At 33.5% G+C, this 25026-nt stretch overlaps 2 protein-coding genes across 2 annotated transcripts in view; one reads left to right on the top strand and one right to left on the bottom strand.

The window, feature by feature from the left end:
• CDC73 (cell division cycle 73) overlaps positions 1 to 25026 on the top strand; it is a 140871-nt gene that overhangs the window by 71955 nt on the left and 43890 nt on the right. The window lies entirely within an intron of this gene.
• Positions 5523 to 13865, bottom strand: B3GALT2 (beta-1,3-galactosyltransferase 2). Its single transcript, XM_074222272.1, has 2 exons — positions 13244 to 13865; positions 5523 to 8632 (listed from the first exon to the last, which is right to left on the bottom strand). Exon 2 carries the CDS (start codon positions 8496 to 8498, stop codon positions 7230 to 7232), a length of 1269 nt encoding a protein of 422 aa, XP_074078373.1. The 5' UTR covers positions 8499 to 8632; positions 13244 to 13865; the 3' UTR covers positions 5523 to 7229.

The raw sequence follows: 25026 nt of genomic DNA on the forward strand, positions 1-25026 counted from the left end.
CAATGGTGTTCCTCTTATTTCTCTGCTTGCTCAGTTTCCCAGCCTGGGCCTGGTTTTGGGGTGCTTCCTGAGCTTTTGGGACACTCCCACAAGGGTCTCAGTGTGTGAGGCTCTGTCCTCCCTCCTGGTCTGTGAATGACCATAAGCGCCCCCCTCTGCCACGGGCCGAGGTCTGCTGAAAGACCAAGCTGCTTGCTTGTGTGCCCCGAGTGCTGGGCTCTACGTGCTCGCTCTGGTAGAGGTCCCCCACTGTTCCCCCACTTTGTGCCTGGTGCTCCCCACGGTGTAACTCAGGAGACTCCCTCGCTGCTGTGAGCTGGGGCTCCCAGCGCCCTGGGGCTGCCTCTGGGAGGCTGAAGTTCTTTGGCTCTGGTGGCCACCCCTCTGGCAGGCCACCCCTCTGACCCCAGGAAGCAGAGCCTTTCTGCTGTTTTCCAGGTTACCTTGAGTAGGAGAACTGCCTCACTGGGTCCCTTTGTGGGTTCTGTCTCTCTAAAGTTTAGTTAGAGTCCTTAGCTTATGAGTTTTATCAGAGAGCGCCTGACTCGATCCCTTCTTGCCGCCATCTTGGCTCCACCCCTCCAAAAAAAATGCTTTTAGAATAATTTTGAAGATTTGTTTTTGAGGGGCGGCTAGGTGGTGCAGCGGCTAAAGCACTGGCCCTGGAGTCAGGAGTACCTGGGTTCAAATCCGGTCTCAGACACTTAATAATTGCCTAGCTGTGTGGCCTTGGGCAAGTCACTTAACCCCATTTGCCTTGCAAAAAACCTTAAAAAAAAAAAAAGACTTGTTTTTGAAACCCATTGACTAAAAGGTTTGAAGTTTTTTAAAAAGTATTTGATTTAAAAAGAATCATGGTTTGCAGTGGACTACCCTATTTTCATATAGACCTTACCCTAGATAAGGTAAAACAATTTATTTTAAGACATGATTATATGTAGGAGTCTTCACAGAGGGACGTATTTATAATTTTAATAAATACTCTTGACTTAACTACTGGGTTATGAATAAATTAAATGCTCAGTTTTCCCTTTATCCATCAGTTCTTTGACACTTCATGCAGTCATTTAACATTTAACCTCTCCCTCCCATCAGATATTTTACTTCATCCACAAACAGTAACATAGAGAAAAGAGAAAAAGCAGAAATTCATAAGAAATAGAGAACTTTTCCTCCTACTTGACCCAGGAACAAGTAGAATTTGCTCTGCAACACTCATGTTGAATAATTGCAGGTCTGCAATTCTTTAGGTTCCAGTGGTAAATAATAGACAAATGTAGTCAGTTTAATATATCACTTTTTGATATTAAAATAGGTTAGCTTAGAGTATGGCAAAACCCTTTGACAGTAGGTATTGTTTGTTTTCTGTTTTTTGTATACATGGGGCCTAACACTTTGGAGACACTTAATAAATTCATTTTGATTAATTAATAAAAGACTTCATTTGTAGTTTGTCTTCAATTTTGAAGAAAGAAGCATGTATATTTTCTTGTTTTATGACTGATCTTCATCTCTATACATATGAAGATGTATGCTTTAATTACTTATTGATTTTATGTGATATACTTAATTCATGCAATTGAATATCAATATAAATCTCATTTTTAATATCTTTAAAATAGGATTCTCTTAGAGATGCTTTTTTTATTTTCCTTGTGACTAACCAATTTTAAGGTCAGTAGTTGACTTATCATCAATAAATTCTATTAAATGATGGAACATATTTATTACCAGTGCATACAAGTATGTCTATTCATACATAACAAACACACGTGTGTGCTCTCATACTTTGCTGTCATTCAATTGAGGCAGTAGCCTACCTTGATATGTTCTCCTCAGAAGTCTATGCACAGTAAGGAGATCACTCTTTGGATATATTATAGTAGAGATTTCTTTTGTATATCCATTTTCCTTGATAGCTTCTGAGACTTCTTCCATTGCTCAAATTCTCTTTTTCTTCAAATTGAATTTGACTCATTACTTATTCTTTATTCCATAAGTGTATAAATGATATTAATGCCTGGAATACATGTTGGGCTACAGAATAGTGTAGTTGAATAGTTATGGGAGGGAAACTACAGGATCAAAGGGGACAGTAAATCAGCAAATAGGAAAAGAACCTATAGTTTATGACATCAGAGACATTTTTAGCATAACAGCGTGTATTCTCAGTGTTACTTGTTTTAACTGTTACTCTCTTTGTGACACCATTGAAAATTGAAGGATTAATGGTAAGTTTAATATAAACTTAGATATTTGCTTTATTTTAATAAAAATATTTCTAAATGAAGCAATTCTGGATTTCCATTTAAGCATGTTTATAGTTTATTTAACAGACAATTTTGATGCTTGCCTAAATTTTTTTAGTATAGGATTTTCTATGTAATATTGCAGTTAAGGATTTTAAATTCCTTGTAGTTAAAGCATATTACCTTGTTTTAAATTATTTAAAATATTGAAACCAAACACTAGCTTCAAGGTTTTATTCCTAAAGTTAAATTCAGTAGAAAGCTGTTTTGTCTTGAACTTTTGTTTGAAGATTTTTAAATGTGATACATCGAAAGGATCTTTTCATTAGATAAGGTCATCTCACAGAATATTACATTATAGTTTCACTCTAATTTAATTTGATTGTTTAAAACACTCTTAATTGGATTAAATTGTTTAAAACATAAGAGCACATGTGTGCAGAATAATTTAATTTGTAAGTCTACTAAAATTGTTTTTTGTTTTGTATAGTTAGGTGATATTTGCTTTAAAATTTCATATAAATTTATGATCATAGCATAGCATAATCAATCAGTATTTAGCTTCTTTTGAAGTAATAAGCTTTAAATTCTAAATAGCAGCCTAATTTCTATGGCAGTTTGCTAATCTTGTTGATGGAAATGAATATGTTATTTGTATTTTAATTGCCACGTGAAACCAGGTATTATTTATTATTTTATAGTGTGTGATCGAAGTGGAAGACATAGGGAGAAAACACTAGCTCTAGAGTTAGTAGAACTGGATTTAAATCTTTCCTCTGTAACTTCTTGCTGTATAAATAATCTTGAACCTGTAGAAGCTACATTGGATGTCTTCTTAGTGTCCTTTTATCTTTCAGTCTCAAATATATTTTATGGCCAAGCTTCACCATAATATCATTCAGTTAGCATCATTGGACCATTTGGGGCAGTTATGATCAGAATTCACCCTTAACATGATTTGTTCTGATGTTTCCTTACCATCATATATTGCTTGTTGCATATGTATCAGCATTATATAATTAATTGTGTCTTCTAAAATTGTTCTTATTTTTGGGAGAATGGATAATTGCTATTAGATGACATAATCACCTTCACTTCAAATGAATTGTCTTAAATCATATATTTGAAAGTAAATGAGGCAGCATGGTGGCATAGTGGAGAAGAGAGATGAATTTAGAATCAAGTTGACTTTCAATACTAGCTGGGTGACCCTGGTCAAGGCACTTCACCTTTCTTAGCCTCAGTTTCCTCATCTGTAAAATGAAGATGATAATATTACCTGTGGTTACAGTGTTGTTATGATCAAAAAAGAAAAAAATAGTTCTTTGCAAAACTTAAAACTGTAAATAAATGCTCACTATTCTTATTTTTACTCCTTTCAAATTTTTACTCCTTTCAAACAACAATCACTGTTATTTTTACTAGTATTATTTCATAAAAGCATAAATGTAGAGCTAGAAGTCCATTCTTCACAAAATTGTCAAAGTGATTTTTTTTCCCTGAGTCTGACACTTCTCACCCAATTAAACTCCAATCCCATTGCTCCTGGGATCAATAAAAAAACTTTTAAGGTCTTTTATAACCTAGCCCCAACATAACTTCTCAACATTATTACTCATTACTCCCCAATAAATGATACAACATCTCCTGTCTTCATACCTTTGTAGTTTCCCGATGCCTAGAAGGTACTCCCACTTCACCTTTGCTTTTTTAGAAACTTGATTCTTTCAGGAAATTATATAACTGTCACCTTTTTCACAAATCCTTTCCTTATTCCCTTCCAGAATATACTTTCTGTTTATTTTTATGAACTATTTATCTACATATTTCTTCTCCCCCTAAAGACTAGAATTGTTTCATTTTTGCCTCTGACCCATAGGTCAGCCAGTGCTTGAGTGTGGTCATTGTATGGTGTATACTTAATGAAATTGATTGAAAGATTCAGTTTACTTCCTTCATTAGTTATGGAAACTGAAGTTAGAGGACTTGCCAAAAGTCCAGACAGGTAGCTCAGCCAGGATTCAAATCCAGGTCCTCTGGATCTAAACTTGCTACTCCTTCTATTATTTTACACTTCCTTATTCAGCACTTAAAATCTTTAGGTTACTGATGGTAGTTGTAAAATTCAGAACAACAATTGAAACAAATTCATACCCAAATATTTGTCTCATGTTAGCCACTTTCTGTTAGAACTGAAGTTTCTTTAGGGCTTCTGTGGCATATTACTCTCTGTTCCACACCACCCTTTCCCACTTTCCCCAAACCTAATCCCTTTTCTATAAGAAGAGGAGTTTATTACTGGAGCTAGAAGTTGGTTTTCTTTCTGCTACATGAATTCTATTGCCAGTTTATAGTGACACACAACTATGGCAGTTGATATGTTAAGTCTTAATAATACATTCTTTTGATGCTTAATTCCTTCCAGATACAACATCAAGAATCTTGGCTGACAAATACATAGGCAAGCTCAAATTTAAATCCTGATTAGACCCATAGTACTAGAATTGACTTTGAAGACTATTTTGTTCCAGAAACTTTGTTTTTTTTCCTTTGATTAAGGAATCTTTGGTTTAAGATTTGTTTTTCCATAATTATGAAAAATTGTTTTGTTGAATTCAGCAAACATTTATCAAGCTTCTATTTTCTAGTACATTGGTCCCAAATAGAGCAACAATTAGCTTGATTTTAGTTTATATTTATTGCTTGCTCTTTCATTAGTGTCTAAAAAGTTGAATGCTATGTGATGATTTTTTTTTTAAATCTTTGGAACTCAAAAGAGTCATTTAAAAAAAACTATTAACACCTATTATATAAGCAGGTGACTACCTAGAAAATTAATCCCTTTACAGCTTGCTCATTTGAAAATTCTCAAACTCTCCTCCAAAAGACATAAGATCTGGGTCATTTTTTCCATGTTTGACATTGTAATGATTTGAAATTTTTACCTTTTAAAAGAAGAGAAACTAAGTGAAGAAAATTGTGCATCTTCTTCCCTCCCTCCAGAAATAGATTGACAATTCTTTTATATTAAAAAACATAATCAGTTTTCCAGACATCAGGATACATGCAGGATTTCTGTTTGTAATAGGAATTTGAACATACAGTAAAATGATATTCATTGAAGTTATATGCTGAGGAGAATTTTTGAATTTGCCTTTGATGAACAGGTTTACTTAGTTTGAAGTGCAATATTTGTCATTTTGATGACATTCTATATCTTTCATTTTATATATATATATGTATATATATACATATATACATATATATATATATATAGAGAGAGAGAGAGAGAGAGAAACTTTTGTTTGTTATATAATAATTTTGGTCTTCGAAGGAAGTCTGTATCAGGATTAAATGTATAGTGATCATTATAAAATATGCTATATGACTTAAAAGTAGGGTACATAGATTTTGAGCAAAGACCAGATAGCAAATGTTAAAAAATACTTTGTTTCTAATGCAAAACTAATAAATGAAATTAACAAATTTTTTTCACACAAATTTGTCCAAGAAACAGTTAAGAATTAAAGTAGCAGAAAAGTGTTCATCAATTTTAAATGAAGATTGATATATTTATATACCAGAAATGATTTGAAGCAACTAGATATTGTTATGAAAATAACTCAGTTTCTTTGCATTTTCAGATTCATGACCAAAGGTAAACATTACTATGAATTCATTGTACTCGTGAAACTCAACAAAGCTTTTTGGCATTTCTTGTTTATACTTTTTTTTTATTAAAAACTTGGATAAAAGTGCATCATACACATTTTTTAGTACTAGAATCAAATGTTCATCAAACATTTGTACTGCCCCCCCCCCAAAAAAGGTCTTGTTTGAGGATGCAGAATGTCATCCACAAAATCAAAATTGTAGGGTTGTAGACTTGGCACTCTGACAACAGAAATAGTGCCATAAAATGATTAAGTATCAGCATGTGCACACCTGCTGTCAGGAAATGAGCTTCCCATATGCTGCACTTTGGCAGACATGCATCTTTAAAATGTATTGAATGAAACTGCTTCTGCACTCCTCATCCTTTTCAATAATACATCCCCATTCTTCTTTTTCCACTTTTTCTTACTTGGAACATGATGAATCTTTTAACATCAAATACAATTGATGCTAAAAGATGGCACTCTTTAGGTGAGTGGAGTAAGCAGATCTAGTTGAATGAATTAAGAAAGTAATGCTGTTAGTAATGATATGACATACTCAGAAGGAAATAAAATCTGTGCACGTAGTGCTGTTTAGCGATTTTGTTTTTGAACTTTAGCCTGAGACATATAGATGGTCACATTCTTTCATATGTCATATCAGAAAAATACTTCTCTGGTTTTTGTGAGCAGAGTTAAATTAAAATGGTTATTTCAGTAGTTTAAAATAGAAACTTGATATGAGACCTATGTTTTGAAACTTTTGATCTTTATAAATATTTTGTGGAATAATTCAACTAAGTTTCATTTCATGGAGTATAGCTTCAAAAATACTGTAGGGTAATAGAACAAAGAAAAATTTTTCTTAGTACAGTTTTAAGTTTTCTTAAAACAGGTTGTATATGTTTTTATTTACAGTAATTCTTTATAACAGAAAATTGAGGAATGAAGTGGATTTTGTGAATCAATCTTCATTTCTAAACTTTGTATGGAAAATAGAGTGAATTATATTTTATTGGCACATAAATTAGAATTTGTCCCAATGAAGTGTGCCTGTTCATTTTACTGCATATTAGCACATAGGAGGATTTTATGTAATTTGTTTCACAAATTCTCTTAGGATACCTTTTAGATTTTTTTTTAAATTTGTGTTTTTTGTTTGTTTTTGTCTTAAGAATTAAACTCTTCAGAAATTAAAAAAATATTTTTAATTCCATCCAGTGATAGGAATTAACTAAAAAGTGCTCCATGAAGCTCATCAGTTTTTACTCTACATGCTTTCCGCAATATTTACAGATTGCACATGGGATACAAATTGTCTTTTCTAGTGCAGTTTACGATGACGATACCTGCCTGCCTTTTCTTTTGCTGCATTGGCACAGGCGTTGTGCTTATTTTGTTGTAAGTGGTTCCAGTATTTTATCAGTTCACTAGGCTGGAACTGATGAGAGGTAATTAGGTGACTGTATTTACAGCTTGAGTAAGAAACTCGCCAGTGATTGAAGACAAATTCGTTGGGGGGGGGGACAGGATCAATTCTCAACTTGGCAAGACAGATCCCCACATATACATCTTCTAAATGCAAACGTCTGATGCTTAAAGAAACTTTAAAAATCTTTTCTGCTAAATCTCCAGAAAAAACATAACCAGTTCCAGAACAGAACACAGGGTAACGCTCACTTGGGTAGAGATCCGGTGGCATATACCATTTGCTGTCTTTGTTCCGATTGGGGGCATACCCTCTCATTAGGTAACCTGTGAAATAGTTATGCCTAGGAGGCAGGTCTGGCTTTAATAGCTTATGTATTAAATATTCAGTATTGACAAACATATCACTGTCAGTTTTCATAACATAAGGAATATGTGGACAGTAGGTTGCAACCCAGTTCATGCCCATTAGTGTCTTAATGGTCAGGTTGTAGTAAGTATCTAAATATTCCTGTTGAATAATATCATGATATTGTCTGCTTTCTTCCAGTATGGCTCGCTGAAGGTGGCCATTCAACTTAACATTTAAACCTAGTAAAAAAATGCGAGCTATTTGAATTCCAGGTGCCAGGCTTTCATTTCCCCAAGTTTGTCGAATAGCTCTTCTTGCTTCTGTTTGTCCAGGTTCTGCAGCTATAAGTAGTATTAGAAAAGGGCTTTTCTCTTGGCATTTTTCAGGTTCATTTATGATATATTTGAAATGATACAAATTTGGATGTCCAGCACCCTTTTCATTGTAAATACTTCCATTGGCACTGAGTGTATTCTCTAGGCCAGTTACTCCTTGTGGTGACAAGTCTGTGTTGTTGGCATTAGTAGCTGTCTGAGGCCTTAGAGTTTGAGGGACTGAATCCTTCCAAATGTTCCTTAGGGAGCTGTGGTTTGTCTCTCCCTTTGTAGATCGAAATCCTCGTATAGTGTAGGTTACAGGATTCTCTTTGAAGCCAGCTCTGCCTGGCAGCCAATCATGATGATTAAAAAAAAGAAACATAGCAAAAAGAAAGACAAGAGAGAGTAGACCAATGAGATGTGTACGAAACAAAGATCTCTTGGCATTCCACGTCATCTTTGCAAAGCAGCAATGTCGTCTCCTCCACTGAAGCATGTTGTAAATATCCAATAATGGGATATGGGATAATGGTAGAACAAAATGATGGTTCTGTCTTTTGAACCAGTGCTATTCTTTGGTAATCATTTTTAAATTGTTTCTGGTCTTAAGGGCTTTCCTCTTAAATAACTCTGTAAAAGTAAAAAAATATATTTCAAAATGGTCAGGGTTTTTAATTGTTAGGTTGATTGAGAATTATAGATTTAAGTAAACTTAATTTAAGGGATTTTTAATATCAAAAGAGAATTACAAAAACACTGAAATAATTTAATTTTTATGTTAAAATAGATTTATTATACAGTAAATGGCTGGAATGAAATATAACTGTCTTCAAACAACCATATCACTTAAAATGAACCAAAGCCACTGTTTAAGTAAATTTATTGTTCGATTATTTTCCTTTCCATTCATTTCCTATTGCCCACAAAAAACTCTGACATAGTTGACTTGTGACCCAAGTTAACAACTTAAACAGCTGTATCCACTTAGAAAGAGAATTATTCTCAATGTCCATTGAGAGGCCATTTGAAAAGTGCCTTGATAGCATATGGAACGTTTATTGGTATTAATTATAATTGATTTGACATACAGTGTATATACAGTATGGTGCACAGTCAGCTGCCTTTTTTTGTAAAATGGTCATGTATTAGTAGTGGGACAGACGGTACAAGGTTGATTATAACAGAGTTCACTTAGTCACAGTACACTGCTTGGCATGTTTCCATTGGCCCCTACTGTGTTCAGAAAGTCAGTGAGAAGATGCACCTGTCAAAATTAATTTTCAGGGTCTAGTAACCTCTGTGCTGAGATTTTTTTTTAGACTGTAATAAATGATGAATATTTTAACTACTTGAAAAGGCATACTCATAAACTTTAAAGTTCAGAAGGTTCTTTTAGTGATTACATAGTACTTAAAAATAAATGTTTATGGATTCATCATCTAACCAAAGCTCTCTTATTTTCTAGAGGAAACAGGCCCAAAGTTATAGCATAAGTTGTTCAGTTAAATAGCTAGTTAGTGGCAGGCCTAGTACTAGAAACCACTCCTCTCTACTCCTTCAATCCATTTTCCTTTCTATTATACCATATTGTCTTTTTAGGAGCATTTTGTTGCCTGGGTCTTTGTATTAATTTTGAAATGTAACATTTAATTATCATTTATTGTCTATGACTTTGCCAAAACAGATTCTTTTGCAGTTATAACTACATGAAAGAACTGAATAAAGAATTAATTTTAATCATTTGCTTAATATAAAGCCTAGGATGTGTCTACTATTCTAGTCATAGTTTTATATATAATTAATTGCAGAAGTTTAAAATTTAATGTTGCGTCTTTGTGTATTTGCACATGGAAAGCTAATTACAAGTTTCAGTCACAAATTCTATGTTTTTTTCAACTTAAGGGAATCAAGGTGGCAAGTTTATGATGGTGAATATTAAAAATTAACCATTTACCAAGATCAACCCATTTATTGCATAGTACAGATTTGTTTGTAATTTTCAATTTCTCCAGTTTATTTCTGGATCCAGGAATTCTGAGCAGAGAGGGAAAAAATAAGTAATCATAGCATGAGTTTCACTGATAATTTACAAAATATTTTTGCTAAATTTGTGATGTTCTTACTTTCAAGAACTTTTTAATTCAAGATTTCTGGTTGTAATTAATTGTGGATAACTTATAGGTAAATTTGTTAGTGTAAAATTGTGAACTATAAGATTTTGATTATATTAAATTCATGTTTAACCATTACTTTCACAAAGAGAAATGGACTGAAATAAAAACTTTGATGCGAAGTAGAAATTTTTAGTTAATTCGCTATTGAAAAGTTCATTTTAATCTACTGTCATTCATATGTAAACTTGATACTTGCATGGAGTATATGAATGAAATTAATTTGTGACTATCTTATTAATAGCCACTAGGGGGAGCAAGAAAATAGGAAATTCTAACCTTGATTTCTAAGGCATTACAATACTATACATACCATAGTATGTGATCTTTTCAAGTTTGAGTTTGCAGAGTGCTTTAGGTTTTATGGTAGTTTTCATGTTCAAAATTTTATTTTTACATTTTCAATTTAGTTGATATAAACAAAAGAATTGAACTTATTTGAAAATTTTAAGTCTAGATATTTTGTGTCATTTTTTTGGGGTGGTAATTTAAATTACATGACTTCATTACACTTTAAAGAAAATGCAAAGCTATCTTATTGATTCACCAGAAGTATTTCCTTAAGGTTAACACTTTAAAAGTTAGTGCTGAATTTTCTGATTTAGAATGTCTCTTCATTCAACTTGCAGACATTTGGCCAGCATGTATGCTAAGATGGGAAACTATACTTAACCATTTTAATTTGAAATTATTTCTTAAATTCCATTGTGGTATTTTGGGGTTTTTTAGGAGATAAACTTTTCTTTATATGTTTAACTATGAAATGGTCAAGGTAATTAAAATTTCAGAACCCCAAATTAATGATTTGTTAATTTGTTTATCAGACTAGATAACAGTTTATTAGATATGCTTTTGATATGCTTGTACTTAAAAAGCAGGTAAGACTAAGAACTACAGATCTTAAAGATAAGCTCTTTATGGAAATCACCTTCTATAACTTTGTAGTCAGAAACTGAATCTAAGTTTTATACTTGTAGAATATCATTAATTTTAAGTTACATACACATGCTAAATAGTAATCTATATCTGTGTGTGTGTGTGTGTGTGTGTGTGTGTGTGTGTGTGTGTGTGTTTAGGTCCTGGTCTGCTAAAACTTGTAGTTTATATGTGCCATATATTAATATTCCCCCTCTAAAAAAATGAAACAAACAGCTCTAAAATTGTGTATGGCTCTTTGAGATGCCCCATCAGAAGTTCTGAAGTGTTTCATACTTCTTTATGAAAAATTGTTTAAAGCTGCTCATTATGATAAAGAAAATTTATGATGAATGACATTTCATTTCTCCTTAAAATTTTCTCATTTTACATGTTCGAATTTTGGAGTAGATTAGGTACTATCGAACTGTCAAATAAAATCCGGCTTCTGCATTCTGCAATAGGGTGGTGGTATTGATTTAAACTTTGTTTTAAAAAGTATGTGGTGCTTGGTATATGGATTTTTTTATTTGTTATTTTAAAATTTTGTAAAATAGTAAATATTTCATTGTATTTTAATTTGTTCTTTAAAGAGTGTTGTTTATTCTTATATTGCACTTAAGCAGTGATTTATTTAAATACCCCAGCTTTGAAAAGAATTGTTTTTATTTCAAAATGTTTAGTTTGTAGTTTGTTAATGGAATTATATTGTTTATTTAACTGTCAGGATAATAGAATGTGAGACTCTATACTTTAAGTCCATATTTATGTTTACTTCCTGAGAATAATTCTTTATTAGAAGGAAAATTGATAGGATAATTGAGTTGATGATTAAATCATAAATATTAGTAATTGTTGTTATACCATTCCAAAAACCAATCAAAAACAAACTTAGAAGTTTAGTGAGCTTTTTAATCCTTACTCACATTGTCCATCTTTTGTTATTAGTTAAATGGGCACCCGATTTAACTACATTTTAGTGAATGTAAGAAAAGTTCACCATGTTGGATATTGCTAATTTTCTTGCAGATTTGAGAAATACATTTGGAATCTTTAATAGTAAATTGCCATTTTCACTCTAATGGAGACTTGATAAAATAGTTAATTGGATTTCGACATATTTGGTTCAGTACATACAATTGCACTAGTTTTATTACATTTTTAGCTTAGTCTGTAGCTTTTTAACTTTCTAATTCTTTATTTTGATTTATTGGTAAATTTTATAGAAAAATCACTTAGATTATGCATATTTCTTTAAATTTTGATATTGCAGTTTTTCTAGTAACCATAATATCAAGTGTGTTTTTCCAGTCAAGCATATTTAAGAGAGAGGGAAAAAATAGCTTTGTCAAGTCAAATTAATTGAATTGCATAATCTTAGTGTCTCTTTGTTCAGAGTTGCATTTTAACCATTAATAGGAAAATGTGCAATTTATTGTGATGCCATGTTGTAGGTTACTTCCATCTTATAGTGAAGATTCTTCTTTGGCATCTTTAGCTCAATAGTACTCATAAACTATGTCTGGTAACTAATAAGGCTAGTATATGAGACTACTGTTTCTTTTTCATTTACAGTAGAGGTAATAGGAAAAACATTTACAAATTTAGATTTGACTACAATTAAAATGACATTTGTATATTTTAAAAGAAGTAAAGGAAAAAACATCTTACAGTACTACAGTTTGAAGCTACTTGGTATAATTTGTCTACGTGGCATAGATTGATGATTTAATGATAGGGTTATAGAGCCATTTTTACCACTGCTTTAATTTTCTTGAGATAATGATTCAGGATGAATTGAACTGATAAAGAATTGCCTTACTGTATCCCATTCTCTTCCCCCACATTGGAGATTTTTTTAAAAGTTTAATTTTCCAATGAATTCTGTAAGTACATCTGTGTTAGTATTTTCTGTTTCTTTCCCCTTATACTTATGTACTACAAAATGATTATAAATGCATACTTATCTGAACAAAACAATGTTATATTCTTCTCCAAAATAATGGAAAACTAAAAATGTATATATTAGAAATCCTTTATCTGTTTAATACAGTAATTTCCAGAACTCAATGCTAGGCATGCTCAGTGCTCTGTACCTCTAGGGTTGTAAAGGTAACACAATCAAATGAATATCACACACAAGGTTTTGACATACCTTCCTTGGTCAAGCCATTTATGGTGAGAGGATTATGCTCACTGAAAATACTTTTGGCACGCCATCACTTCAGCAAAAAAGATGCTATCGAACATGCGCACATCCCCCAACAGTCTGCTTCCTGCGATTGCTTTTCACAGGATCCAATCTGTCCATCTGTCTGCTTGTCTCCGAGTTACCTTCCTTGTTCATATGTGTGTTGGTCTTCTGAGGTGTTTTTGTTTTTTTCTTTTTCCTTTTAAATTTTAAACAAAAGAGCTTTAGTTGTCCGGTCTGTTTGGAACACTTTTGTCTGCCCCCCACAATTGATGCATTGAAGCTTTTTTACATCTCGTATTTTCCTTGTCGGACAATGCAGTGCTGTATTCTCTTCTCAGTATCCATATTTTTAGTGCTGAACTGCAATGTGAAGCAGCTAGAGCTAGAATGTTGTACTGGTCCGGTTGTATTGAAAAATAATAGGATTTACCTCTCTTCTTTCATTGTTGCCAAGCAGCTGCAGGAAGGATTTTGAGCAGTTTTACTGAGGTTTTGCTCTATAAAATGAAATCCATGGTTCCTTAGCTGCTGCACGAGCAGGCAGCAGTTTAAATGTGGGCTTTGACAGATGCTGTCTTCTGACAGAGCAGAATTTAACGTCACTGCTTGGCTGAATCCCACGTGATTGTTTGCATTCATTTTGACTAAAATCCCAAGGCAGGGAGGAGGCTTGGAGGTTTTACTTCTATTTGATAAACGATCCATATTCAGTATAAGTGTAGTGATGAGTGAATAATATGAAATTGGAATGATTATGAATACATGGTTTATGAATTTTTTTATAATCTCATTTTTTTCTTTTTTTCTAAACTGGGTTTCTAAATGCTTTTAATGTTAGACATTAGTTTTCATATTCCTAACACACTTCTGCAGTGCGTAAGAAGTAAAAGCTTTTTTATGTAACTTAGTTTGGTTTAACCCTTAAAATGCCAGCCTTTCACTTTGTTACTTCAATATTCTTTCTTCATTCCCAGAATTTTTTCATTTGCTGTTTCCTGCCTGAGACCATTCACTTTTCTTTTCTAAAGCTTTACAGTTGTTGCCTTTTTTTCCTGAAGTTGATCTAAATCCATTAATTTTAATTTCTTATATCAGGGCATTAGGAAATCTGTTTTCAAATTTGAAAATTGTCATTGTTTTACCTCCTGGTTTTCTAGTATACCTGAGGATAATTCTTTATTGTTTTCATATTTAATGTCAAATTTTAAAATTTTTATATTTGGAAGAAGATGCTTTATGGGAGATAATGAGGTTTTACTAATTTTATTTACATATCTTAACTTCATAATGGCTGTCTTATTTTCTTGCAAGTTTTAATAGCCTTAGATAGTAACTTATTTTTCCCCTTCCTCCTCTTTTGAGAACCTCAGGAGAAAAATGACTTTGTAATAGCTTTTATTTTCAGTTTTAGCTCTAAGGGTCTGGAACAGTCCCAAAATATGTGCTAGGAACATCTTCTTCCTTAAATTGCTATGGAGTAGCTTATCTCCTTAAGTGCATTGATAGACTGTATCTGCAACTTGATCTATTTGTAATGTCATTTAGAGTTCTTAGTTTATATATGTATAGATTCATATTATATCTATATTAGAGATTTTTAGAACAGAAAGAAAACTTTAGAGATACCTAGGGAGAAGGAAACTGAAATTGAGATATTAAATGATTTGCCCAAAGTCACGTAGTATCCATTTGAACCATATCTTCTAACTTCAGCTACATCTACAAGATAAAACTGAGGAACTTAGTAATACTCAGGGTACTTCCCAAAAATAACTGGTTCTCCAAAAGTGATGATTAGTGAGGAAAACATTAATTATAGTATTTACCTCTGTAGAACTTACACTTGAGTTTAATTCACTTAGTTCCAGAAAATGAGTTCTTTCTTACTGGGAATTATTGATACAGCCTTAGATTTTGTCATATATATATGTATATTTGTGTATACATAGATATTATTCTATACACACTTATTAGCCTGTTTAGAGCTTTCAGTTTTAAGAGACAGTATAGTAAATTAAGAGTATAGAAGCAGTATAAACTCAGAAACACAAGAATATTGTTTGTAAATGATGTTTCTTTATATATGAAGTGGTGATTTAAAAAAAAATAACCATAGGAAGAGTTATTAAATGGATTGAATGAAGCTGCCAAATCCTTTTGTTAATAATTTAAAAAATAATAATTATCATCTATATCATGCTTTATGGTTTACAAAGAATTTTACATAATCTCTTTTGATATTCACAACAGTTTGGAAGGTAGGTGCTAAGAGAGATGAAGTAATGCAAATTTATTAGTTTAAATTATGATTTGAATTCAAGTCTTCTTAACACCAAGTCTAGCTCTCTATTCACTGTGCTGTCTAGCTGCCATCTATTATAGTCATTCATTTCATTTCAATTTCATTCTCCATAAAAACCTTTTTGAAGCTTCCAGGAAGAAAAATATATTCTTGGGGGGGGTTGGGGGGGTGGGGCAATGGACTTGGCCAAAGTCACACAGCTGGTAAGTATCAAGTGTCTGAGGCTGGATTTAAACTCAGATTCTCCTCTTCCCTTTTATAAAGGTACTAAGGATAGTAATAATAGTTCAAATTTATTTAGCACTTACTGTATGCCAGACAGGTGTTGTGTTTTGCACTCTACAGTCAGTCTCCTATTTGAACCTCATAACCACCTAGGGAATAGGTTTTTATTATCTACATTTTACAGAAGAGAAACTGGGGCAAACAGAAGGGAAATGATAGCCCAGGGTCTCATTGGTGGTAAGAATCTGAGATCTGAAAGTTCAGGACCAGCACTTTTTCCACTGTGCCATTTACTTACAAAATGAGTTATTTTCTCAAAACTTTTAATAAGCATTTCATGTATGAATAATATTATGCTAAGTATTTTGACTATTATGTGATCATATGGGTGTTGTGACTTTCTGTGCATGACATTCTTTTTTCTTCCACCTCTGGGCCTGGGAGCTCTTATGTGACCCATGATGGGTACATCTTCTCTCCTTTCTGTTTCTTGGAATTTCTAGGTCTCTTTAGAACTCTAGTTGCCACTTGTACACCCTTACCTGTCTCCCAGTCACTTTGCATTTACTTTGTATATATTTTATACTCTTGTTTTACTATTGTAGAATGTAAGCTTCTTGAGGACAAATACTCTTCATTTTTTAACTTTGACTAGGTGGGTTTATTTATAATATGTTGTTTTTCTGGAAAATGATATTGGTCTGAGTAATATTTTCTGGCATATGCCCGTAATCTAGGTTTTTTACATGTTAAAAAAAGCTTTTTGGGGGGCAGCTAGGTGGTGTAGTGGATAGAGCACCAGCCTTGGAGTCAGGAGTACCTGGGTTCAAATCCAACCTCAGACACTTAATAATTACCTAGCTGTGTGGCCTTGAGCAAGACACCCCATTGCCTTGCAAAAACCTTAAAAAAAAATGAAGAACAAACATTATGCATATCATGCAATACAAATGTAAAGACTAAAGATTTGGAGGGGGGGAATAAAATTGTGAAACTCAAAACCTTGAAAAAAAATGATTGATAGAAACTACCATTATATATAATTGAAAAATAAATAAAATATTTATATAATAAAATTTCTAAAAAAAAGCTTTTTTGACAATAAATATTTAAATTGTTATTTTGTATAGCCCTTGCTCTATCAGAGGTAGCAGTTCTGAAAGTAAGATATTACTAATCTGTAGAGTTTCTCTTGTTTCTGTTGACACTGTTTTGGAAATGTGATGACTCAGTTGTTGAGTAGTTTCTATTTTTTAATGCTTTAAGCCAGTAAGTTGTGATAGTATAATAATTAATAATATTAATTAATAATGAATAATAATTTGTAAGTTATTTTAATTGAACATTTTAAATGCATCATTGTTAACAGTGCAGCTATTTTCTTCACTTAATTGTATATAGATATAACAAATAGAAATACAAAAATTTTTCTTTTGAATAGATTTTATCATTTGAGATTTAATTCATATAATTTTAAATTTTATTTTCCGAGTAAATGGTTAATCTTTTCATTTTTATAAGGAAATTAGTTTGTGTTACTTGTGTATTTATGCACATACATAGACATATTTATGACTTTTTAGTATTTTTATTTGAGAAAAGGTTAATGCTTTGTGATTATTTTAGCTTTGTATTCACTTAGATAGTTTATAGATTAGCTCAATAATCAGTGGAGCGATCAGTATATTGGCAATCTCAAAATGACCACATGTGTCAGTGTTGTCTGCCTTATTTTCCTGCTGAGATTTTCATTGTTGCTCAGAAGCTAATATGTAGTAAAACTATTGCTTCATTACTTTAGTAATCATTAAGTACCTGTGATCTTATAGTTTTACCCTGATAAGATATTTTGGCTAAGATTAATTTTGACTTTAAAGAAAAGGCAATATTTTTAAAATATTACTTACAAAGCTAATCATTTTAATTTAGGGTAATATATCTTAACTTAGAGTATTAAAAAAGAAAAATTTTTAAGTACATATGAACTCTGAATATTTTTACAAGGTTTTATAGTTTCACCTAGTCTATATTTAAGGAACAAGATACACCTATATAAGGAATAATCTCATTCTGTTCTACCTGCTAAGAATAACTTTGGTTGATAACTTACTCTCTCTAATCATTTGTTTGAAAAATAATAGTTTGGAAATTGAAAATGCATTTTCCCATAGAAACAATGTTATAATATGTAGTTTATTTCTCAGGCTAATTCACAAAATCCTTTTTAATAGATAACTGTAGTATATAAGGGATGGAGAGAGGAGAGCTAATTTTTTTTTCTTGGGAGTAATGCAAAGCCTTAGTAAAATTAAGAAGTTATAATCAAATTAAATATTTATTCTTATTGGTACATTTACCATTTTCAGACCATTTCTTATCTCTGTGAAGTAGTTCATACTAGGATAATTTGTATTTTATGGATTAGAAAGCTTGAGGGTCAGAGATTAAATGACTTTTTCCACTCATAGTTTAGTAAAGGACAGAGATAAAGATCTTGTTTAAGACTTCAGTTTCTTCATATGCATAAGTTTATTAGTATCTTTTGTTCCTGAAATTTCTCCCTGCCCTTCAACAAATAACAAGCAGAAAAAAATTAAATATATGTAATCTTCCACATTTGTGGATCTCCTGCTTCTGCAGAAAAGAATTAGAACATTTTCACTTTTCTTCTTTGGATCTATGCTTTTATAATTTAGCAGCATTTGATTTTTTTAATTTTTTCCCCCATTAATTTGTTGTCATTATGTATTATAGTTTTGTTAGCTTGGTTTTTACACTTGACATTAGTTCCTGTAAATCTTTCTACGTTTCTCTGTATTCATCAATCACATTCAGTTTCTTACAACACAGTAGTATTTCATTTGATTTAATTACTACAGTTTGTTAAGCCATATCCCAGTCAATGGATATCTATTTTGTTTTCAAATTTTTAATTATTCACATTAACTCTCTATTCATCATGTTTTCTCTATTTTTTTTTAAATTTTGTTTCTTTAAAGCAATGTGGTTAAGTGATTTGCCCAATGTCACAGAACTGGGTACTTATTTAGTGTTTGAGGCTGGATTTGAACTCAGGTCCTACTGACTCCAGGGCCAGTGCTCTTATCTACTGCATCACCTAGCTGCCCCTTATATTCTCTCTTTAGATAGAGTTTGTCCTTCTAATACCCTTTCTGTACCCCCTCCTCAGCTTTGTCCCAAATTTTTCAAAATTCCTCCCAATTAGCAAGCATTCTTCCCTTCTTACTCCACTGAAAATTTTTTAAGATAAATAACAAACTTGCAACATATAGGTAATGCCAATCTACTCAATCCTTTTGGTTACCTATGTCCATTTTTTTCCTCCAGTCAGAATTTACATACATTTCATGAAGCAGATTTCTGTTAAATGTTAAGAGGAAACTATTCATAATAATCCATGCTAATGTATGAAAGATCAATGACTAGGCCTCGCTGGAATATTTGCATGCTTAAGAATATATTTGTGAACTGTATAAATCTGTGATTAGTAGAAATTTTAGTTGTCTAACAAAAGGAAAAGAATTCACAGGTAGGGAAAAATATTTTGAGACAGAAAGACTAGACTTGCCTGGGAAGTCTAAACTTCACAATACATAGAAATTTTCTAAAAACTCCCAAGTTTTTTCCTAAGGGTTCCAATAGCAGCAAGGACTATGGTATAGAAGCTATCACTGATTCCATGTATGGAATTATTTTTTTTTTTTTGGTTTGTTTGGGTTTTTTTTAGGTTTTTGCAAGGCAAATGGGGTTAAGTGGCTTGCTCAAGGCCACATAGCTAGGTAATTATTAAGTGTCTGAGACTGGATTTGAACTCAGGTACTCCTGAGTCCAGGACTGGTGCTCTATCCACTGCGCCACCTAGCCACCCCAATGTATGGAATTATTTTATTTTTATTATTATTACTCTTTGGAATTTTTTTTTAGCTGGCTTACTGATGTCAGCATACTATAAAACCTTAGGGCAATTAGTTGACAAAGAGCATAGTTCACTGGCCTTGGAGTCAGAAGGAAGGAGTTCAGATCTGGTCTCTGACCTCAGACAATTAACTCCTACCAGCTGTATGACCTTGGGCAAGTCACATATCCCTGATTACCTTGAAACTAGGGCCATCTCCAGTCGTCTTGATCCATATCTGGCCACTGGACCCAGATGACTGTGGAGGAGAAAGTGAGGCTGATGACTTAAAATAGGCCCCCTTACTCAAATTTAATTCATGTGCTTTTCATGGCATCACCTCCCTAGTGTTGTGATTTTCTTCGAAAATGAAGACGAAACATCACTATATAACTTTAACATAGGGCTGTTATGGTTTTGGTTTTGTAGTTTTTCTAAGTCTTAATGGAAGTTCTAAATGATATCCTGATATAATATTGAATAATCATAAGAAGTTTCTTATTTCTTCATTCTTGATTCATTTTTTCCCCAGCCTAATGGCCTAGCCCTGCATTACTCTAACCTTCTGTCTCATTGCCTTATAACCCTGGGGCAGAGGCAAGGGAGTTTTTCTCTTTTGTTTGTGAAATGTAGATATGCAATCAGACTTTAGGGTGATCTACTCTCACTTTAGCATTCCAAGTGGAAGTTTCCTGACTAACTTGCTTTTGTATAAGGAACTAGGGAAAAAAAGGTAGAGAATACAGAAAAATGCCAACATAAGACAACACCTCCCTCATTCCAACCCCAACAGCACCTTAAAATATGCTTGTCACCTTAAAAGTTTTTATAGTTGCACATTTTGTTTTATGTTTGTACAGTTTAAAATGATTGCTAAATTAGAGGAAAATAAAATTGCTTGCACCTAAAAAAGAAGTTTGCTTTTTTTAATGGACCTGAAATTTTCTTATTGTACATATCCTAAACCCTTACTTTTTACCATCTGAGAATATTGAATACTAGTAGGCAATGGGTCACAGAAATTATGAAGGTTTTGGATGTTTGTTTTGTATATATGACTGTACATCCCTAACTGTATATTATTGTACTATATTAAGTTCATAGATCAAGAGTTGAAGAAAGACCTTAAAGTCATCTAGAATTGAATCTGAACACATTGGTGCAGAGATGGTTTTAAGGGAATAATGGGCCTCACATTAAAATTAGGAGTTCTGGACTTAGAGTAATTAAGTGTCTTGTCTAAAATAATTTAGATGGTAAGTGACAGAGCCAGGATTCAAATTTTAGTCCTTTGACTGCTCCTGGTTTAATGGTCATCTGAGCTTTATTATTCTCAGATTTTTTTTTTAGTTAGAAGCAGAGCTCCTTTTTTATGTAAAGCACTTTGCAAAAACCATCCCTTATGTTAGCTATTTAGCTAAGTAGTAAGAACAAATTTAATTTCCATAGTTTGTTTATTAACCTGTCATTTATTCATGGGATTCTTTTGGCCATGTCAGCTGTTGGGAACAGGCTGTGGCTTCACTGCTTCCTTTCCCTCTGCCAGAGCTGGCTCTGTGTTAAAAGGCTGTTTCTGCTGTCTGTTTCTAAGGTGGGTGTGTCTCTCAGTATGTGGGGTACACACTAAAGATGTGGGGGACTAGCAATTCTCTCAAAGATGACAATTTTCTGATTCTATCTCTTCCTATTTCCCAGAGTCTTTATTTCATAAATTAAACATTTTTTCTCCCCTTTCGCCTTCTGTTTCCCTATTCCATCTATTTTCACCTTTTAAAAGAAAAATCTTCCTTTAAAAATCACAATTTTTCTGTTCTTTCAAATTACTGGTCTTTTTTTTTCTTATTAAATTCCTAGAAGGAAATCTCTGTTACTTCTAATTTTTTAAAAAAAAATTATTTAAGGCTGTGGGGTTGAGTGACTTGCCCAAGGTCACATAGCTAGGCAATTATTAAATGTCTGGGGTCGGATTTGAACTCAGATCCCCCTGACTCCAGGGCTGGTGCTCTATCCACAGTGCCACCTAACTGACGCGTAGCTGCTCCCCCATGCCCCCTTTTAATTTTCAGTCTTTTACTCAATCACTTTCAGGGTATTCCTTAAACTCTTGCTTTTTTCAATCCTATTGAAACTTCTTGTTCACAGGTCACTAGTGAACTTCAGCTGCCCAAAGTTCATAGCTCTTTTTCAGTTCTTATTCTTGAACTGTTTTTCAACATTGGACAGTATTAACTACCTGCTTCTTTACCTGCCTTGACTTATTTTACTCTCATAATTCTCTTTTGCCTCTCCAAGTGAGAAAGACAACATGTAAACAAATATATACAAGGCAAGCTCTATACAGAATAAATAGAAAATAATTAATAGAGGGAAAGTACTAAAATTAAGAGGAAGAAATTTTCCTGTAGAAGGTGGCATTTTAGTTAAGACTTAAGGAAGGCAGGGATTTCATTTAGCAGAGAAGAAAGAATATTCCAGGGATGACAGCCAGAAAGAATGCCCAGATTTGAGAGATGCCGTATTTTGCTCATGGTACAGCCAGGAGGCCAGTGTCACTGTAGTACAAAGAGAATATGTCAGGGATTGAGGGGGCTTAGTTACTAAGCCCTTCCAAATAGAAGGTGCTGTATTTGATCCTGAAAGCAATGAGTTACTGGAGTTTAAGATGTAGGGGAGGGAGGGTGAAAAAACATTAGGAAAATCACTTTAGTTGCTGAATGGAGGATGAATTGAAGTTGGAAGAGACTTGAGGCAAGCATGTTGCCAGTTAAGGTGTGGTATGATGTACTAGAGTAGTGGCAGTGACATTGTAGAAAAGAGGACATATTTGAGAGATGTTCAAAGGTAAAACCAGCATACCTTGGCAACAGCTTGGATAAAAGAGTGACCTGAACTTTGGAGAAATCCAGGATGACTCCTGATGGCAAGTCTGAATGACAAGGAGGATGGCATTTTCCTCTATAGTAATAGGGAATATTTAGGAAGATGGAGGGAAGGGGGAGGGTTTGGGGGAAGAAATGATGGGTTCTGTTTTGGGCATATTGAGTTCAAGATGTCTGTTGGACATCTATTTTGAAATGTGTACAAGGCAGTTGGAAGTGTGAGAATGGAAGTCAGCAGAGAGATTGGGACAGGGAAAGATAGATTAGAGAACCATCAGTGTAGACATGATAATTAAATTCATGGGAGCTGATGAAATCACCAAATAAAGTAGTTTAGAGGGAAAAGAAAAAGAGGACCCTGGACAGAATACTGAGGGACATCTCTGGTTAGAGGATGTGGTCTGGAGGAGGATTCAGCAAAACAGATAGAAAAGGAGCAGTTAGATATTTAAGAGGAAAACCATGAGACAGCTGTCCTGAAAACCCACAGGAAAGAGTACATTAAGGAGGAGACTGATGATCAAAGTGTCAAAGAGAAGTCAAGGAGAATGAAGATTGGAAAAAAGCCATTGGATTTGGCAATTAAGAAATCACTAGTAACTTCGCAAAGAGCAGTTTTAGTGGAATGGGGTTGAACAACCGAATTGTAGGGGGTATAAGAAGAAACAGAAGAAAGTGGAGGCATCTAAGGTTGCTTTTTCAAGGTGTTTAGCTATAAAGGGGAAGAAGAGAAATAGAACTATAGTTTTCAGGAATAGAGGGATAATTCCCTAAAAATTAGATTTGGGCAAGTGGAAGTTAATGACTTATGAGACATCAAGAGTCAAAGTAAAAAGAATGAAAAAAAATAGAAGAAAATGTAAAGTATCTCATTAGAAAAACAACTGACCTGGAAAATAGATACAGGAGAGAGAATTTAAGAATTATTGGACTACTGAAAACCATCATCATGGGAAGTTTGAGGAGGCATGAGAAGGCTTACAAGAATCAGTCTGGAGAATGAAATAGTGAATCAATTATGAGGTATAGTATAGTTGATTTTGTAATAGCAGTGAAGGCCCAGTTGATATTAGATAAATGAATTTGTAGTGAACTCAGAAGGGTTTGTGTGATTTTTGTTTTTCATCTTTCATTCTACTGTACCAGGTGTGGGAGTGAAGGTGATGAATTGTGAGATTGATTCAAAGTTGAGGTTTGACTAGGTATAATTATCAATATAAAAGGACCTAGGGATTCAAGACAGAACACTGTAGAGTTGAATTAGTTCACCAAGGAATCAAGATGGAAATAGGAGAGAGTGCAAGGGAGATGGCCTGAGAGAGAAGTGAGGGATGAAGAAGATTGCAGGTGAAGGGTACAGTTATATAAGAGAGGAAGAGGTAAAAATCTTAACAGATTATGACCAGATAAGAGAATCTCAGAATGCTTGAACATGGATGATGGCAAGATCAAGATCACCATCTTTGTGTGTTATCTGAGAGGTGTGGTAAGAATTAGCTCATGGGAGGTGAGTATGTTGAAGAACTGGGTGTTTAGGGCATTTGGGGAGAAATCAATAAATTAAAGTGTCCTGGTATGAGGAATTGAGAAGAGAAATTTGTAAATCAGATTATTAGACTTGTTGAGGACAAAAGAGATGGAATGCCTTAAGTGTCTGTAGACAGTATTTACCAAGATTTTGATTGAACAATAGTTAGGAATAACATGACCCTCCAAGGAAGAGAGATAACTGTGTGATGGAGGAGGGGAAGAACCTAGAAATGGCATTGGGGAGAAAGGAGTATTCTCACCCTCCCACCTCAGTCAGTGAACCGAGAATAAATATGACAGTGTAGCCAATACTGTTTCAGGGAGACTCATCAGGAGGAATCCAGGTTTTAGAAAGAGTTATTAGATAGAAAGAGTGGGAGTGTAATAGATTTAAGATGAAGGAAAGTTTTTTCCTTTGGAACAGACATCCCAGAGCATATTGTGGAAGGAGTGTGTAGAGTTAGGATGAAACTTTCGGGTGGGAGAAATGGAGGGGGGGATAGGAATGAGCAATCAGGTGGTGAGGAATGGAAATTGGATTATGTTGTACAGGAGTTCAAATTCACTGGACTGTAATGGGTGTGACCAGCTCTAAGAATGAGTAGCATCCAGTGGAGGGTACCACTCCTCCAATTTCAAAAGACAAGCATAGCAGGTGAAGGGAGGCCTGAATTTGAAGGAAGAGGTACCCTTCTTTGCACAGAAGGTTTTCCACATCCCAAATGGGAGGTTGTATTGGCAGCAGGAAAAACCTGAGTTTTCATTTAACTTCTGTTTGCTTCAGTTTCCTCAACTGTAGAATGATGTTAATAACATCTGCAACTCAAGATTATTGAGAGGATCAAATGAGATACTTGTTTTTTTTAAAAAAAAGCATTTAGTACATAGTAAC

This window comes from Macrotis lagotis, chromosome 2 (assembly GCF_037893015.1).
Source record: "Macrotis lagotis isolate mMagLag1 chromosome 2, bilby.v1.9.chrom.fasta, whole genome shotgun sequence".
Lineage (NCBI taxonomy): Eukaryota > Metazoa > Chordata > Mammalia > Peramelemorphia > Peramelidae > Macrotis > Macrotis lagotis.

Bases quoted from the DNA above. Each gene is read 5' to 3' on its own strand.
- B3GALT2 (XM_074222272.1), bottom strand. From the start codon at position 8,498: ATGCTTCAGTGGAGGAGACGACATTGCTGCTTTGCAAAGATGACGTGG.